Here is an 11,764-nt window from a genome sequence, read left to right as displayed (position 1 = left end):
AAAGTGCTGCTGCTGCTGCTGCTCAATATATTAAAAAAAAAAAAAATAATTTCGCGAGATTCCAAAATGCCGAGAGTGTAGCTTAGCAGCAGCATTGTATTATATACTCAATCAAACATACACACATATACACAAACACATACAATCCGAATTCATGGACAGCTAGTCTGGTTTTACACACACACACACACTTGTCAGCCAATATCGTGGATTGTGTGTGTGTGTGTGTCTATTTTATTTTGGACACTATTTCGAACCTAATTGGATTCTTTTTTTTTTTTTTTGATTCTTTCATTTTTTTTTCTAACATCATTGATCATCACATGTCAAACACATTTATTTTTTTTTATTTTTGAAAATTTAAATTTTCAATAAAAAATGGAAATTTTATCCGAATCCGGTATACGTGCTGATGGCCGCCGTTCAAATGAAACACGACATGTGAATTGTAAATTGGCCGTATTCGAACAAGCAGATGGATCAGCATATTTTGAAATTGGTAATACAAAAGTTTTGGCCGCCGTTTATGGACCACATGAATTAAGTGAACAAAATAAGAATAAATCCATACATGATCGTGCTATTATTAATTGTCAATATTCAATGGCAACATTTAGTACATCGGAACGTAAATCCCGTCCAAGAGGTGATTTTCGTTCATTGGAAATAAATGCCTATTTGAATGAAATATTTGAAACCGTTATTATTACTGAACTTTATCCACATTCACAAATCGATATCTATTTAGAAGTATTACAATCAGATGGTAGTAATTATAGTGCATGTGTTAATGCAGCATCATTGGCATTGATTCATGCCGGTATACCTATTAAAGATATTATCTGTTCTTGTTCAGCTGGTTATTATAATAATGTTTCATTGGTCGATCTAAATTATTTGGAAGAATCAATTCATTCTATACCAACCATATGTATAGCATTGTTACCGAAATCCAAACAAACCGTATCGATTGAATCAAATGGCCGAATAAATGTAGATTCATTGGAAAAATTAATTGAAAATGTAATCGATGGTTGTATGCAAATATTGGCAGCAATGAAAACTGTTGCATCTGATTATATTAAAGAATTGAATGTATGAAATTTATTATTATTTGTATGTATTGTAATTTTATTATTACAAATTACAAAAGTAATTAAAAAGATGTTTTTTTCATTCATCTGTATTTTTTGTTTTTTTCATTTCATTTTCGTTCCTTTTCTTTTTTTGCTGCTTCAGCTTTTTGTGCTTCTTCTTTTTCATAAGTTTTTATATATTCCAATGTTTCCGATGATGGTAATATACGAATTTTTGTTTTTCCATTCTCTCTAGTGAGTGTTACAATTTCAACTGAATGAAACAAAATAAAAAATGAATGAATTGATTGATTTAGAATATATGATCGATTGTTGGTTGTACTTACTTTTATCTTCGGTCAATTTTGTTGTATCCAATGTTTTACTCAAAACTCGAATGGTCAATTGTAGTGCCTGTTTCAAATTGGTTTCACCTTCTTTGTATTCTTGTTTCAACAAAGCAACAGCAGCACTGCTATTGTTACCGATACATGTGGCTTTCCATCCGGAATAATTACCACTTGGATCTGATTGATATAGTTGAAATCCATAATGTTTATCCCAACCCATATAGAGAACGGATACACCAAACGGACGTTTACCACCATATTGAGTGTAAGCTTGTTTTATATCGCAAAGCCAGCTAACGATTCGTTCACAAGGTATACTTTCACCATATTGTAACAAATGACGTTGAGCAATCAATCGTAATTCATTTGTCAATACATTAGCATCGGATGTAATACCGGCAACGCTACAAGCCATGTCACTGTATGGAAATATCCACCTTTAATTATTATTCATAATAATTTATAAAAAACATACTCGTGAAGTTTGTAAATTTTTTCTGAAGAAAAAACATCATCAAGAAGTTTATTTGGATTACGTTTTTCTGCAGCCAGAACAATGCCGTCGGATGCAAGAATTCCAAGACATGTACCAGCATGTTGAATTGCTTCCATTGCATATTCAACCTGATATAATCGACCTAAATTTCATCAAAAAAAAAAAAAAAACAATCATTGTCAGAAATTTCAAAGAAAAAAAATTAATCGAACCTTCAGGTGAAAAAATTGTCGTTCTTGAATCATATCGACGAGCCTAAATTTTTCACACGAAAAAAATGAAAAATAAATCATTTTGGATTATTATTCATCAATTGAAAATAATTTAAGAGTATAAAAACAAACCATTTTTGGTAGAAGCGAGAAAATTCTATTGAAAAATTAATAAAAAAAAATTGACAAATCTCAATAACTTCAATATAAAACGATGTGATCAAATGAATCAGCAAAATAAGGCTATTTCAACCAAGCCGACTGGCTATTGTGTATTGGGCAAATTCGAAACAAAAAAATTCCGCGATCGATCACAAATGAACGGAAAAAATTATTTTATTAAAATAAATTTGCACACACCCACTAAATAGTATAAAGGAATAATGAAAGAGATCAATCAACAAATGATAAAATGAATAATAATAATAATAATAATATCGATCAACAACAAAATAATGACAAAATTCATCCAGAAAAGAAGAGCACCTTTGATAATAATAATTATGAGAATCGTGATCATTCAAATGGTAAAAAAAAAATAATGATTTGTAGCTCATTTTGGCAGATTTTTTTTTCTTACAAAAAAAAAAATTATAATAATAATAAATCATTCAGATATGTAGCTCAATATCCATTGTTTAAATTTTGTTATTCTAGTACAAACACCGGGTAATGATGGTTCACCACAACCAATACCCCATGAAATAATACCGGCAAGAAACCAATGGCCATCTTCGGTTTGTACTTGTAATGGGCCACCACTATCACCTTGACATGAATCACGACCACCAGCATCATAACCGGCACACATAAATATATCTGGTATATATTCATGACGACCAGCCGATAGAAACATATTTTTACATCTATCATTGCTTATGATTGGTACACGTACTTCTTGCAGTACTGTTGGTAAAACACCACCTAATTAATAAAAATCAAAAAATTAATTATCCACATTATAATAGATATAAATATAATTCAAACCTTCACTAAGTCTACCCCAACCAGTGACAGTGGCATTTTTACCCAATAAATCAATATCATCTGGTGGTAAACAAATAGGTGAAATATGTGGTAAAAAATCGATAGGATGTTCCAATTTTACTAAGGCTAAATCATTTTCATATGTAAAAAAATTATATTTTGGATGAACAATTTTCTTTTTAGCTCCACGTTCAATATGTGGAAATGGTTCACGAGAACTAGAGAAATCATATTCACCAACACGAATACGAATCTGGGTTAGTAGCAGGCTAATTAAAAAAAAAAAAAAGAAAAAGAAAAAAGAGAGAAAAAGACAATTTTTTTGTATGTTATTGTCATGTTATTTTTTTTTGTTGAACAAAAAAAAGAAAGAAAGAAAGAATGGAATAATCATCATCATCATCGATGTGTGAGAAGTATATAGCAGTTCCACTTGTTGCACGATGATGGTGATGACCTCGATCTTTTTTTTTCATTAATAACAAAAATACCAAAGACAAGGTCGAAGACAAGAAAAGAAAGTTGAAAGTTTAAAAAGCTTTCTATGTCAAATGATGATTGTGATCAGATCTTAGATCTCAGATTAAATTTATTTTAATAATAATAAAGAAATGATGATGATGAAAAAAAAATTTCAAATTTGTGGCGGTGAAATTTTTTTCTTTTTTTTCACACTTTATTATTATATTGTTGATATGCAAAGCAAAAAAAAGAAAAACTCAAAAAAAAACTTACTCATCAACACAATGACCGGCTGTAGCAATCCATTGATTGTTCAATAGGGCACCACCACAACGATGTGTACTTGAGAAACCAAAAAATGAAATTCGTCGTACAGAGACCTAGATATGAAGAGAAAAAAAACATTGGTTGATGATATGATTTTCTCATGAATGAATGAATGAAGATGAAGATGATGATGATAATGATAATAATACCTGCCATGGCCATGCACCAAATGCTGAATTCATACCACCAACAACTTTTGTTCGTGGTCTCAGTTGAGTGATTCCACATTGTTGTTGATCTTTTTTTTGCCATTTGTTCATTTCGTTCATTTATATTCATAATTCAGTGGTTCAATGGACATATATATTTAAAAAAAAGATAAGAGAAAATGAAGAGAAAATTAATTATTTTTTAAATAGTGTTAGTATTATATAAGATAGTTAAATATGATTATTATTATGATTACGATTATGAATGAATTATGGTTAAGCTATAAATTACGTTTGCCATTCAATGATGATGTTGTTATCGATAAAGGTGTCGTAAAATTGTTATCAATAACCGATAGCTGTAGTGGTGGTAATGTTGATGATGAATAATTTGATGTTTCACTTATTACCGGCATTTTTGTCGTCGTCGTAATTTCCGTACTGTTATCTTTATCATTAGTGGCACTTGTTGTGGTGGTGGTGGTGGCCATGACTGTTGTTGTCAAATTCCAATGACCAATTCCAATAGATACAGGTTGATGACTTGTGATTGTAACCGATTGTGGTGGTTTAACAATGTTCCAAGAATTAGTATTGTTATTATTAATAACAGCAGTAGGTCTATTGATAGTAATGGGCCAAACGATTGCCGGTCTTTTGGTCGTAGTACCAGGACGACCAGTATAAATAATCCAAGGTTTTTGTGATGTTGTATATTGTTGTGGTTTATTTTGAAATGCTAATGTGGTTGAATGAACAGCAATAATTGGTGTTTCTGTTGTTGACTTGAATATATTAGTGGCTGTCGTTGTGTTGAATGAATTTGAATCTATCCATGGATTCTTTGTGGTTGTCGTCGAACTCCATGGCCGTAATTTATCTTTATTCGTTGACGATGATGGTGATGATGTAACGGGAAATTCATTTTGTATAGAATTCACGATATCATTATGACCACAACAGCTTCCAAATAGAAAACCATCGGCACAAGTTCCAAGATGTTTACCTTCAGTTTTAATACATTCCCATACAAACATACAGGTTCCTTGGTCACCTATGGCATTTGTACATTGTTTTGGTCGAATTTTGAAACTTTCACCTTTCACAATGGACAGACAACAAAAAAAATTAACAATGATGAGGAAACTTTTTCATAATAAACAAATAAATAAAATACCTACCTATCCCTAAAAGTAAACTATACAATAATGATAATTGAATAAATTTAAACAAACTAAATGTAGTTTGTTTAAACTTGGTGAGCATATGATTATTTCGAAAATTTTGATCATCATTTTCATTTTCATCATTGATAATAATAACAAATGAATTATATTGTCGTCCAGTGAATAAACAACAAACAAATGAATGTATACATAGATCGAAATGGGTGAAAATTTTTTTTATTAAAATATTATTGATGATAAACATGTTGAAATAGAAATCCGGAAAACAGCAGCAGCAAAAAAAAAAAAAAAAATTGACAAACACTCTCACTTATTATATATACACTGTGATGATAAACAACAAATATGCACGGTAACAAGAAAAAAAAATGAATCACATTAAGATATATATGGATCACAGATATGATAATAAAATTCTGTCCATTCGGTTATGGATGTTATTGATGAATGATGATGATGATAATAAATGTGTGTATATATTGATGTGGTAATAATTTTACCGGAAAAAACATTATTGGTCATACAGAGCAACAAAAAAAAAAAAAGAGAACAGTGAAAAAGATTAAGTAACGAATGGCGCAAACACATTTAATGGCCATTGGTTCGATAAATTCTTGAATGATTACCGGTCAACATTCGACATTTGATTTGAATTTTTTTTTTCAGGACAAAAGTAATTATTATTGTTATTGTTATTGTTGGCGGCTACTCTTTTTTTTTCATTGTAATGACCATCATTATAATGGCCATGATGAATGGTTATTTAACTTAAACTTCATCATCATCATCATCATTTTAATCACTAATAATGGAATGGCCACTACTAATTTTAGAATGATGACACATTCGAGACCAAGTTTTTGTCGGTAATGGTGGCGGTGTCTGAATGTCAAAAAATTTTTTTTTTTTTTTTTGAACTTCTTTCAATGGGGAAAAAAATAAATAAATAAATAAATAAAAACTTGTCTCTTAGAATGATGTCGAGAGAAAGAGAAAAAGAAAGAGAGAGGTATATCTATCTCTTTATTTCTGGTCCGTTCTTGATTTCTATTTGTATTTGGTCAAAAATGGATTCGAAATTTTCAGCAACGACAACGACGATACCCACAATTCAATTCAATTTTTTTTTTTGATTTTCGATAGAAAGAGAATGGACAATTTGATACCATGAAGAAGAGACCAGATGACTGAGAGAGAGAGAGAAAGAAAAAAAGAAAGAACGATGGTGTAATGATTTCTCTATACTTAGAGAATAACAAACATCAAACACAGATGATGATGATCTGAAAAAAATTTTTTTTTTCATTTAAATTGAGCTATATACCAAGGGGAGTGTTATATAAATTTTTTTTCAAAAAAAAAAAAAAAAAAAAATTGGCCGCATGGATGAATCTATATCTTGTTTGACCGACTTTTTTTTTGCTGTTCATTTTGTTTGTTTGTTTGTTTAATATTGGCCATCTATTAAACCAATCAATGCAGCTAGAATTATCATTATATATCAACAGGTTGTATAGTACATGAAATGGACATACAAACACACACACACACACACAAGCCACATCGATAAACGATGATGATTACTGTGTGTGTGTGTGTGTGTGTGTGTGATTATCGTTTGGTTTTTTTTTCATTCATTCATTCAACAAATATTTCATCATGGTAAAGAATTGATAACGAATTAAGGATCTATTGTTGAAATGAAAATAGAAAATTGTCCGATCGATCAATCGATCGATCGATTATTATGGCCAATTAAATTGAAAACTAGGACATTCGGTAGATTTGAATGAAATTTTTTAAATTAAACAAAAAAAAATTGCCTGCATTTTAGTATGTTGGTATTTTTTCTTTCTATTCTTTTTTTTCCAGATCACATTGTCATGGCCAAAACAAAGATAAAGTTTGATGATTATTCTCTCTCCCACACACACACACACACACACACACAGACAGACAAAATGATTGAAAATAATGTGTGGTTTGAATATAATAGGAATATATTGGCAGAGCTATTTTGGCTGTATTTGCTATTTGTTTTGGTTGTGTTTTGGTTGTTTTTGGGTTATTATCGCCGTTCACTATTACACCACCACCACTATGTGTGTAAAATGAATCCATTACATTATTACAATCATCATCATCATCATATTAATAATAATAAAAAAAGAGTGAGCAAGTGAGCGAGTATTTTCTATTTTCTATTTTTTTTTTTAATATCATTCCATAACATTATCAACAAAATTTCTCATCAATCATATCAATTTTTTTTTCTTTGCTCTGATTTTGTATTGTGTGTTTTTTTTTATATCGACATTCCAAATCCGATTTAGTGGATCAATAGAAATTTAATGAACAAAAAAAAACAAAGATGATGAATATTGATTTTCCTGAATTAAAAAATGATACAATAATTCGTGCTGCATTTGGTGAGAAAACTTCATATGTACCAGTATGGGTTATGCGACAAGCTGGTAGATATTTACCAGAATTTCGTGAATTTCGTCAACATCATAGTTTCTTTGATATTTGTGAAACACCGGAATTAGCATGTGAAGCTACAATGTTACCGATTCGTCGTTATCCATCACTTGATGCTTCAATCATATTTTCCGATATATTAGTCATTCCAAAAGCATTGGGTATGGATGTTCAAATGGTTGAAGGTGTTGGTCCGGTTGTTGAAGCATTGGAAACACCATCACAAATTAAAACCAAAGTTCATATCGATAATAATATTGATACAGAATTGGATTATGTTTATAAAGCCATCACATTGACAAGACATACATTGGAAGGAAAAGTTCCATTGATTGGATTTGCAGGTGGTCCATTCACTTTGATGTCATACATGATCGAAGGACAAGGTTCAAAGACAATGTCAAAAGTGAAACGTTGGTTTTATCAGAATCCAATTGAAAGTCATCAATTATTAGAAATATTGACACAATCGATAATTACATTTCTTGTTGGTCAAGTAAAAGCCGGTGCACAAATGTTGCAGGTTTTCGAATCACATGCTGGTTATCTTGGATCCAAACAATTCGATGAATTCTGTTTACCATATTTGAATCGAATTAGCTGTGCAGTACGAGATAAATTACGTGAACAAAATCTTAACGATGTACCAATGGTATTGTTTGCAAAAGGTGCACATTATGCATTGGATAAAATTTGCGACACTACAAGCCATCAATACAATGTCATTGGTCTTGATTGGACCATAGATGCGGATCGTGCAAAAACAGCATCTAAAGGTCGTATAACATTACAAGGTAATCTTGATCCATGTGCCTTGTATGCCGATCAAGATGATCTTGATTATTTAGTCGAACAAATGATTCAAGAATTCGGTACTGAACGTTATATTGCCAATCTTGGACATGGAATTTATCCAGATGTCAAATGGGAAAATGTATCAACATTTGTCAATGCCGTACATAAATATTCGAAAAAATTAATCAACAAATAACTTTGAAAATACAATAATCAATCATATTTTTATTCAAAATAAAGCATTTGCATATATTTTTTTTTCATTAAATCAAAATAATTATTAATGTAAAAAATGAGCGAAAAAAAACTAGAATGTTTTTACATGAAAATGATGGATTTATTATATATATATAAAAAAAACCAAAAAGTTCATTCAATATATTGGCCTATTGTAAGGATGAACAATAATTTGTTTGGTTCCAGGCGCCACTTTAACACCATTTGGTAATGTAATCCAATCAGATGTTTCCAATACGGTCATTATTGGTCTTGATGGTGGTGGTGATGGTGGTGGTGAATAACTAGGTTCAACAAGAATCGAATCCTGATAAGGTGGATATAATTTAGGATAGGTGATATAATCACTTGATATTGTTGATGATATATTATTTGTTGTAATCACTTCAATTGGATTTGTTTGATTTATGTTGGGAAATTTATCTTCAATTTCATCTTCATTTTTAATTTCTTCTTTAATATTCTGTATGCTGACAATATCGGCATCATTTTCATTGTTTGATTCCTGGATTCAAACACGAAAAAAATGAGAATGTTTTTTTTCAAACAAACAAAAATATCAAACTTACCTTTTGACCATTCGTTTCTTGTTTCAAGCCAGGCATATGATCATATTTATTAGTTTCAATTAATCGTAATCCAAGATTAGATGACCATTTTGTTAATTGTTCTCTGTTATAATCATAACTATTTAACATTCTATAATAGGCACAATAATGTGATGATAAATGTAATTCATTTTCATCTTGAATATATGGAATACCAGAATCACGATAATACTGATAATAATGTTCATAATCATGATTCATATCTAATTTCATTGGTTCACTTGGAATGATGGTTTTCTTTCGATGTTCTTGTTTGATGGTTGATCCCATCATCAACGTTGCCATATTTTCAGCGCTATTTTCTTCAATTTCTTTAGGGGTACTATTCTGATATTTACTCGATGTTGATTGACTGATTGCTGATCGTGAATCAAATTCATCAATTCCAGTTGATTTGTTATACGATTCAAATCGTGGCAATAGATCATTAAATTCATTTTTACATTTTCGATTAATTGAAAATTGAACTACTGGTTTGGTTTTTGTGTAAAGAATCATTTCTTTGGGCCAATCTTCTTGAATTGTCGATACAATTGTGTTGTTTGCCGATGATTGACATTCTGTTTTCGAAATCAAAGCTTGATCTTTATCATCGGTTATCATGTTATTGTCATCGCTAAAATGTTTTGATTTATTTTTCGATTTTTTCTTATCTTTCTTGTTGCTGTTCGAAAGTTTTTTACGTTTCTTTGATTGTATTTTTTTCTGCAATTTTTGCTTGATACGTTTCTTTTTCAATTCTTTTAATTTTTTCTTTTTATCTTTATTACTTGACTTTTTCCGTTTATGATCACTTGAACCGCTGCTGCTGCTACTACTATTACTACTTGATCTGCTGCTACTTGCATCATCGGATTCGGAATCGGATGAAGAACTTGAATCCGAGTACGATGATGACGACGATGATGATGATGATGATGAATGACTTGATGAATTATTAGATGATGAAGAAGATGAAGATGACGATGATGAACGAGAATCCGATTCAGAACCTGAACTGGAACTCGAATCCGAAGATGAAGATGTGGATGACGACGAAGAAGCTTTGTAACGTTTTTTGCTTTTCTTATTTTTATTATTCAAATTGTTTCGGATATTCTTTTTACGTTTTTTTGCTGATTTTTCCCCACCAGAACGTTTGTTCGATGATTCATCAGTAGTGATTGCTTTTTTCTTTTTCAACAATTTTTTTCGATTTTTAGTCTTTTTCACAGAATTATTTTTCTCTTGTTCATCTAAATCGCTTCGTATTTCTCCTTCTTCTCTGGATGAATTGAAAATGGCTTTTGAACCATCAGAATCGGAATCTTGTTTCTGTTTAGTGTCATTCGATTTTACTTCAGCTGCTAGTGTAGACAAACCATGTAACGTGTTGAATGTATTGACAAATTTAGGAATTTTGACTGGAATCTGTTTTTTCATTTCAACTGTTACCACTGTAGTTTTAGGAAAAGCTTCCATCATTCTTTTCTCTTCAAGCATATCAAGAAAAGATTTTGCCGATTGTTTTGCACTATTTTTTATATCCGATGGTTTCAATACAGTTACTTTTTCTTCTTTTTGATTATTATTATTATTATCATCACCTTTCACATTATGTCCAAATTTAGTATCGTAATTTTTGTTAACATTTCCGTTTGTTGATGGTGACTGTCGAGAACTTGATTGTGGTGAAGGAGATTGTGAATAATTTCTTTGCTTACGATAATTATTATTCCGATGAAATCGACGATTTCGATTAAAACCTGGATCAAATCTATCTGTGTTATTACGAGAACGAAAATTAGAAAATGGACGATTTCTTCGAAAATCATTTCGCCGTCGGTTGTCCATTGAAACATAACGACGAGGTGATCTAGATCTTGAATTTATCGGTGATTTCGATGATCGTTTAACTAGATATTTTTTAACATCTTTTTGGCTACCATTCACCGTAGATGATTGAAAATGAGATCGTTTTTCAATTGGTTCTGCAGACGATGATCGATATTCACCTTCGGAACCTAGAACAGAAAATCATTAAAAACCTGAATGATTAACAATTAACATATACCTGGATCATCATCATTAGTTATCGATGTTTGATTTTTATCATTAACATTTTCAATAGGTTTTGCGGTTGGGGTTACATCATCACTAGCTTTTGAATCCATCATTGAAAAGTTGTCATTAAAACAAAGACAAATTTAATTTTTTTTTATCAATTTAATGAATCAAAGATCAAGAATTACATAGCAAAAAGATCGTGATTCTTATTCTGGTTGTCGTTGTTGTTCATGATGTTTATTTTATTATCAAATCGATTTTTTTTTCTCGTGCGATCAATAATAAAAACTTTCAACAGAATCAACGGGCGGCTATTTCGAGCGAAATGTACAAAGGCATGAATTGAGTGAA

General features: G+C 30.7%; 4 protein-coding genes across 4 annotated transcripts; 2 read left to right on the top strand and 2 right to left on the bottom strand.

Annotated features, from left to right (window-relative positions):
* Positions 1-160: 160 nt before the first annotated feature.
* On the top strand, positions 161-1,177 carry LOC124496305 (exosome complex component RRP41). Its single transcript, XM_047059816.2, has one exon. It carries the CDS (start codon positions 379-381, stop codon positions 1,099-1,101), a length of 723 nt encoding a protein of 240 aa, XP_046915772.1. The 5' UTR covers positions 161-378; the 3' UTR covers positions 1,102-1,177.
* Positions 1,082-5,405, bottom strand: LOC124495903 (uncharacterized). The gene is made up of 9 exons (XM_047059345.2): positions 5,241-5,405; positions 4,352-5,158; positions 4,060-4,148; positions 3,857-3,963; positions 3,122-3,390; positions 2,795-3,058; positions 1,902-2,064; positions 1,424-1,845; positions 1,082-1,350 (listed from the first exon to the last, which is right to left on the bottom strand). Exons 1-9 carry the CDS (start codon positions 5,323-5,325, stop codon positions 1,205-1,207), a joined length of 2,352 nt encoding a protein of 783 aa, XP_046915301.2. The 5' UTR covers positions 5,326-5,405; the 3' UTR covers positions 1,082-1,204.
* Positions 5,406-7,263: 1,858 nt separating this feature from the next.
* Urod (uroporphyrinogen decarboxylase) lies at positions 7,264-8,790 on the top strand. Its single transcript, XM_047059343.2, has one exon. It carries the CDS (start codon positions 7,618-7,620, stop codon positions 8,716-8,718), a length of 1,101 nt encoding a protein of 366 aa, XP_046915299.2. The 5' UTR covers positions 7,264-7,617; the 3' UTR covers positions 8,719-8,790.
* LOC124495902 (uncharacterized) lies at positions 7,509-11,706 on the bottom strand. The gene is made up of 3 exons (XM_047059344.2): positions 11,421-11,706; positions 9,329-11,370; positions 7,509-9,264 (listed from the first exon to the last, which is right to left on the bottom strand). The coding sequence occupies exons 1-3, from the start codon at positions 11,521-11,523 to the stop codon at positions 8,896-8,898; spliced, it is 2,514 nt and encodes an 837-aa protein (XP_046915300.2). The 5' UTR covers positions 11,524-11,706; the 3' UTR covers positions 7,509-8,895.
* Between the last annotated feature and the right edge of the window lie 58 nt (positions 11,707-11,764).

The sequence above is a fragment of the Dermatophagoides farinae genome, chromosome 8, assembly GCF_024713945.1.
Source record: "Dermatophagoides farinae isolate YC_2012a chromosome 8, ASM2471394v1, whole genome shotgun sequence".
In the NCBI taxonomy this organism is placed as follows: domain Eukaryota; kingdom Metazoa; phylum Arthropoda; class Arachnida; order Sarcoptiformes; family Pyroglyphidae; genus Dermatophagoides; species Dermatophagoides farinae.
This window is presented reverse-complemented; position numbering and strand designations above follow the sequence as displayed.

Bases quoted from the DNA above. Each gene is read 5' to 3' on its own strand.
- LOC124495903 (XM_047059345.2), bottom strand. From the start codon at position 5,325: ATGCTCACCAAGTTTAAACAAACTACATTTAGTTTGTTTAAATTTATT. The intron at 4,149-4,351 runs GTAATTTATAGC...GGCAAAAAAAAG, and splicing joins ATCATCATTGAATGGCAAAC to ATCAACAACAATGTGGAATC. The intron at 3,391-3,856 runs GTAAGTTTTTTT...TTTTTTAATTAG, and splicing joins GCCGGTCATTGTGTTGATGA to CCTGCTACTAACCCAGATTC.
- Urod (XM_047059343.2), top strand. From the start codon at position 7,618: ATGATGAATATTGATTTTCCTGAATTAAAAAATGATACAATAATTCGT.
- LOC124496305 (XM_047059816.2), top strand. From the start codon at position 379: ATGGAAATTTTATCCGAATCCGGTATACGTGCTGATGGCCGCCGTTCA.
- LOC124495902 (XM_047059344.2), bottom strand. From the start codon at position 11,523: ATGATGGATTCAAAAGCTAGTGATGATGTAACCCCAACCGCAAAACCT. The intron at 11,371-11,420 runs GTATATGTTAAT...TTTCTGTTCTAG, and splicing joins AACTAATGATGATGATCCAG to GTTCCGAAGGTGAATATCGA. The intron at 9,265-9,328 runs GTAAGTTTGATA...GTTTGAATCCAG, and splicing joins AAGAAACGAATGGTCAAAAG to GAATCAAACAATGAAAATGA.